The 6,697-nt window shown below is 41.7% G+C and overlaps 1 protein-coding gene across 1 annotated transcript; it reads right to left on the reverse strand.

The window, feature by feature from the left end:
* Positions 1-270: 270 nt before the first annotated feature.
* LOC126384964 (amphoterin-induced protein 2-like) lies at positions 271-6,386 on the reverse strand. The gene is made up of 2 exons (XM_050036431.1): positions 6,188-6,386; positions 271-4,982 (listed from the first exon to the last, which is right to left on the reverse strand). The coding sequence occupies exon 2, from the start codon at positions 4,897-4,899 to the stop codon at positions 3,394-3,396; it is 1,506 nt and encodes a 501-aa protein (XP_049892388.1). The 5' UTR covers positions 4,900-4,982; positions 6,188-6,386; the 3' UTR covers positions 271-3,393.
* Between the last annotated feature and the right edge of the window lie 311 nt (positions 6,387-6,697).

Raw genomic sequence — 6,697 nt, forward strand, 5'->3', positions numbered from 1 at the left:
TTGTTGACTCACTAAGAGGTTATTCGTCATCCTTAAATCCTTCTGATGTAACACTACTTTTCATTTTTCACCCAAACTGCCTCTTTTCATTTTAGCTCAGAGTAATACCAAAAAAGATTTGACCAGATCCCCAGAGAGGAGCCAAACATGATGAAAACAGATACTACACAAGTCACATGTGAGCATTACTGCTACATTCACTTGTAAGGATAAAAGAACACAGTCAACCTCCAAATTGAAACATTTTATTTCATACCTGCAAATATCAGTCACTGTAGTCGTGACAAGGCTTGCTCTCCATTGCTCTTCTCTAAAGTCACCCTTTTAACAGAACAGAAACACGTAAGAAGTTAATATTCAGACAGTGGTATCATGGACGTGTGTGGCCAAGGAAACTTCTGGCACCTTGAAAATGATTCCACACACCTAAAAAACAATCAGACAGAGGAAGGACAGAGGAATGTGGGTCATGGTGGGCTCGGGGCAAGCTGGCAAACCCTTTTCGGGTTTCTGTGATACTAATATGGCCTGACTGGGGCCTCATCTCCAAGCCCAAACTCGCCTCCTGTCTGAACTGATTAAGATCAATTCCTGTGTGAATCTGCCATTTGTAAAGTTGTAGGTCAGTGTAATGAGGGTGAGCAGAGAAGTCAATTTTTTGACAGGATGGACAGACATCAGGTTGACAAATGTCCAGCCTGCTTGAGGGTCAATCCAAACCAGCTCCAGGTGGGCTGGTCTAGACAGGAACTGTGACAACTCTATGGAACTGTGGACTTAATTTTCAACAGATATTACTTTTTTGATATAGTTCTCAAATTACATTAGTTAAACAGTACAGTAGTTGCTGCCATGTGAATACCTCACACCTGATATGGGCATGATATTTCATGTTCATCTATTGGATTAAATGATCAGTGTAGTCAAGTGGTATCTAGCCATAAAGATTTTAATTCACCCTAATACAATGAAGTTCAATGAAATTTTATATGTGGTCTCACAGCACTGAAAAATGGAATCAAAAATTTCAACAGCAACATGTGCCCATGTTATCCTTGATAATCCACAACACGCACGGCCAACAGCAGCAAGAATATCGTCTACTGTTATAGCCAAGCAGCAGCCTCCATGGCTGAAACACAAAGCTAACGCAAAATGACAAGAACTGCAGTTCCTCTAATGGCCACTAGAGTCCGGCTCCGAGACAAAATCAGTCCCAGTAGACCTCCATGTTAAAATGCCCAACTTAACAGCACAAATAAACATGTTTACAGCCTGACACCAAAAATCAAGTTTGGTCTCTGTAGCTAATTTCCCCAGTCATGACAAGTGTACGGGGCTGAATTTTTGTATAACTCACCTGTTTAAATGTTATTAGGGCGTGGCCGCTGTGAGTGGCAGGTGAGTGCCATCCTTTGACATGTTGCTACAATGGCGTAATCCTTGATTCACAGAGGACAGGTAGTGATAGCTGTTGCTATTTCAGTGTTTTTTAGTTAATGAAAATTAACAGTAACATTTTGGTTGTTTTAAAAAGTCTTGTACAGTATCTGATTGTACGAAAAGAACCTATAAGCAGTCAGATGTTCAGTTTTTCCAATAAGTACCTTCCATTTTGTTTTAATTGTTTCAAGCATGTCTTCTGCTAGTAAAAATTAGCAATAAGATTAGTATTATCACAATACACCATAGCTGTAAATGCACCATGCTAACCAAGCTAGCAACTAGCACAGAGTCCACAAACTAATGGGTGATGTCATGGTGGCTTCGACCATTACTTTATACAGTCTATGGCTTTTGCCAGACAGTGTATCATGATCTGAATTCTATGTTTTAAAGCATTATTACTAGATTTGTTTAGCCAGCTGAGGGCAGTGAAACAAGCTGTAAACAACAATAGTGATATCATCTGATAAAGTTAACATGCCAAATGTGATAGCAAACTGTTGCCTACGTACATCCAGCAGACACAAAGCACCGCTAGCATTCATTTAGGTCAGGTTTCTACTAGTGAATATACTAAACTAAAATGTTCACTCTCCTTTTAGCTTAATTTTTCCTCCGAGAAATATCTGGGTTTTAACTGCCGAATGCTTTGCCATATGGTGTTGAGCAGCTAGTGTACAATAGTTTTATTAGTGCTCAACTGCCTACACCACATCCTGGAGACGAATAGCACAAAGTGGGTTATAGTTATTAGTTTGTCCCTCACTTCAAGTAACCCTTTTCAGATTACAAAAAGTCATTTGACTCATTGTTAGTTGGTTAAAAAAAGTGTTGGTTAATGCAGCTTTAATTAGAATTTTCAGTGCTTTGGACAACTCAAACAAAATTCCATTCACCTCCATTGTATTGAAGTGGAGACAGACTGAAATCTTAAAATCTAAGCAACTAATACTTGTTTTAAGTTACATTAGTAAATGGGCTATTTTTAATTGATGTCTGTGAGCCTCTGTGAAATCGGTTATAGGTCTTAATATAAAAATTCTCACTGTTATAACAGGAATTACCTCTGATCTGTTTCTCAAATGAAGCCATGCTGGGTCCTTGAATTTGAGGGAATTGGCCCTGGAAAGTCTTTGGAAAAAACCTTAAATTTCAATTTATAAAAAGTGTGGGTAAAAGAAAGAAAAAAGTGCATTTGCAATTTTAATAAATGACCCTTTTTTTTTTAAAGAGAATTACATTTAAGTTCTCTGAATGCATTTTTGTCAGAGTAAACACAAATCTGCATTTCTAAGGGCAAAGTAAACATTTTGTAGGTTTCCACCTAAAAGCAACACAACAGGCTACTCTATGTCACACGTTGTAGTATTGCTCTGCTTTTGAGAAAAGAACATTCACAGGGTTATGTTTGATTTACACAATTCGAAGAGGGCGTGTACAGATAATTTCACACATAGTACCGACATGTTTTGAAAATGATAACGCTGCACAGTACAAGACAGGTGGTTAAAAATAACAGGGGTCACTGTGATGCCAGTATTCACAATGCACATACTGTATAATGACCATGAATGCATCTAGCGTCCTATCAAATCCAGTGTGAATATTCCTCTCAGTCCAATTTAAAACACCACCCACGTTTATATGATCTTTGTGATCTCTGCAATAACAATTTCTCGTGGTAACAGTGAAATATGAACTCTTAATGTAAAAAACAGACACCACTTACAGTCGAGACATAATTGAAATGCTGCCTACAAAAGGACTGCATTTTCTGCATCAGACCAAACACCCAAAACCTACAGTGCATAACTACTTAACAGAATCATAGCACACTAGTTCACATCAAATGGATTTTCTCATTGTGTACTGAAACAAGACAGTGAAAACAAAACACTTGGGTTTAGGCTGTTAGAATACAGGAATTTGTAAAAGGTCATTTCCTTGCTATGCCATGTGAGCAGGGTCTGTGAAGGTCTGTCCTACTGTCCTACTTCCATTCTTGAGAATTCCCTCAGTGGTAACATGACCTAAATTCATTGCTGGTGTTTTTGGACCGCCAATATCAGAGTGCTCTGCCTGAGGCTCTAAGAAAGCCACCCTCTTTCCGTTTGACCGCCGCTGACCCGACTCTACCTCTCTGGGGTCTGAACAGAGGGTAATGGCTCGTCCGCCGCACCCTCTCGATCCTCGGTTTTCACGGCATCTGCAGGGAGTGAGGTAGAGGTAGAGCAGCACCAGTATGATGCTGACCACACAGGAAGCCAGGGTGGTGAACGCTGTGTTAAAATGCTCGGCACCACTGCTGTGTGGCAAGCCACTGGCGGAGGCAGTGCTTAAGTTTCCAACAACCACATTGACCTCCACAGACTCTTTGGGGTCATATTGGCGCCCGCGGGCTGCCACGCACCCATACACACCAGAATCCTCTATCAGGGCTCCTCTGATTTCAAGAGTGCCATTGGGGGAAACTGTTAGGTGGGCACTCGAATCATTGGTTGATGAATTCACCACAGTCTTTGGGGTAACCCAGAACACCCACTGCTCCTCCTGGGCTTGGGATGCCAACCCTGGACATGGCACTCTTAGCCATTTACCAGGCTCTACTTGGTATGTCTGTGCCTCAAGCGGCATATTTGACACTACTGGCTGGCTACATTCTGGTTCCAAATTGTCTCTACATGGGTATTCACTACGGAAGTCCACCAGGGGGCGATACTGTTTCCACATCCAGTACTCCAGCAAGGCGATTAAAGCGCAGTCACAGGCCAAAGGGTTTTCCTGCAAATAAATTCCACCTTGCCGGGTGAGAGACAGCAGGCTCTGGACGGGCACTTTGGAGAGCTTGTTGTATGACAGATCGAGAAAGGTCAGATTACGAGGCCCTCCAGGTTCCCAATAAAGCCCCAGGGGGAAAGCCGTCAGTCTATTCCCAGAAAGGTAGAGCCTCTGCAGGCTGAGAAGATCGCTGAAGGCCCCTGGGTTAATCTGGATGATCTGGTTGCCAAACAGCAGCAGCTCTTTCAGTTCCTTCAAGCCAGTGAAGATGGACGAGTTCAGCACTGTTAGTTGGTTAGAAGAAAGGTCCAGGTGGAGGAGATGTGGTGTCACAGTAAAGGTGTTCACTTCAATTTGGCTAACAGAGTTTCGGCTGAGAATCAGAGTAGCAAGGCGTTCAAACGGCCGGGAAATCCAGTCCACAGGCAGGACAGTGAGGGCATTGTGGCTCAGGTCCAACCGTGTGGCATAGCCTGGGAGATCAGAGGGCAGAGCAGACAGATTGCACCCGCTGCAGGAAATTATATCACTGGCACAAAGGCAGTAGGGTGGGCAAGTGGCCATAGAGGGAGGGAAGCCAAGACACAGGGAGAGCAGCAAGGCGGCAGTTGCAGGGTTCAAATGGCTGCCTCCAACACAGGTCTTGGCTAAAAGCTTCGAGGCAATGGGACGCATCCTGCTGTTCCCTCGGGATGGGGTCTCAGGTTACTGTCTCACTGGGTATACACATGTCAGGTTTACAAGCTTCTGATAGTTAACTGAAGAGAGACACACAGAGAAAAGAAAGGAGGAGGGAACATGGAAATTAATCTCATTTTTTTTTCACTATTTTTTTTAAAATAATCTAAATGCGCTGCTGGCACTAAACAGAGTTCAGTAACATGAAGAAAGAGCAAAAAAGGTGGCAAGATTAACAGAAAGAACACACAGTTAGGCTATATGAGAGCATGTAACACAGGTACAGGCATTGCATGCATGTAAATAAAATAAAATAAATAGTAACCAACATTAAATTCGTAACTTCTGAAGCAATTGTAACTTAATTCATATGCTGGCAATCCATACTCATACCCCATTTTTCCCAATAAGTGAAACCTATCTATCTATCTGTCCGTCTGTCCATTTGCCTGGACGTCCAGATGTCACTAGTCTGAGAACGGTGAACAACGCCCAAATCCTCATATTAAGGAAGCTGCAACCATAGAATAATTAGTGTTTTTGCTAAATAACTAAGTAAAATGATTAATCCTTTATCAAAGCATTGTCAGGTAATTGATTGACTTAGCGATTAATCGATTAAACTTGGTTTAGTATTATTTCTGCTGGACTTTTTACTGCTTATCTTAAATGATTATTGTGAGAACAGTCTGTGAAAACAGATGAATACCAGAATTGTGTAATTATACTATAAATATCGCAAGAGTATTCAGTTTTGAATAATATTCTTGGTGTATTAACCATTTATATTACAAGAGACTGATATCACTTTAATTGGAGAGACCATTAAACACAGATAGAAAGATAATCCAACCCTCCATTGGTCACCTTTATTCAGTTGTCCCTCTAATTCTGTCCTTCTGTCTGTCTGTCTATCCTGCCAGTCATTCTGTGGCTGCAGCCTTTTTAATATTAATATTTCTAGGTCTATGTTTTGATTCTTTCTAGCTGAAACAATCAATCAGCCAATCAATTAAATTAATCGAAAGTAATTTGCATATTAAGTAGTACTGAAAATAACTGTTAGTTACAGCCCTGGTGAAGTTTATACAAGTAAAAGCATAACATAATGGTTACTAAAAGTCATAGACTGTGTTACATATACTATATGATCAGTATGAGCCTACTGTGTCCTCTCCTGCTCTTTGCCCACACATGATCTGGCTCAGTCACGGAGGAAACAACCGGGATTTTACGACTTTAATGGCACCAAAACAAACAGAAAAAAACCCCGCAGACAGCTCACCTTTGCGCCCTCACTGCTGCTCATTCATGGCATCATCTCGTCTGCCTCCACATCCACACGAACATCCGGACGCGATGCAGGACCGTATATGAATCCTAAAAAAATAAATAAATAAATTTAAAAAAACAACAAAACAAAACAAAAACCTACAGGCAACTTCGCCGCTCCGCAAATGATCCTCCCGGAGTGCGAGGAGGAAGCTGCAGCTGAACTGTTCACCTGCAGGTCGGGTTGCATGCTGCTGTGGGAGGGGTTGCCCTCAGAGTAAATACGGAACACATCACCAGCCAATACACCAATAACATGAGAGAGGGGGAGTGTGAGAAGGAGAGGAGGAGGAGGAGGAGGAGGAGAGGGAGAAGGTGCGGTTGGAGAGCGTGCAGCATCAGCACCACTAACTCAGATGTTTCAGAGCATTTTGTGAAAACACGACTGGAGTAGTTTTAGTTCATTTAGCTCTTTGATATTTTGTCTTGAAGTTACAAAACACAGTCTCTCTCGAATTATAGC

The sequence above is a fragment of the Epinephelus moara genome, chromosome 23 (assembly GCF_006386435.1).
Source record: "Epinephelus moara isolate mb chromosome 23, YSFRI_EMoa_1.0, whole genome shotgun sequence".
Classification (NCBI taxonomy): Eukaryota; Metazoa; Chordata; class Actinopteri; order Perciformes; family Serranidae; genus Epinephelus; species Epinephelus moara.

Bases quoted from the DNA above. Each gene is read 5' to 3' on its own strand.
- LOC126384964 (XM_050036431.1), bottom strand. From the start codon at position 4,899: ATGCGTCCCATTGCCTCGAAGCTTTTAGCCAAGACCTGTGTTGGAGGC.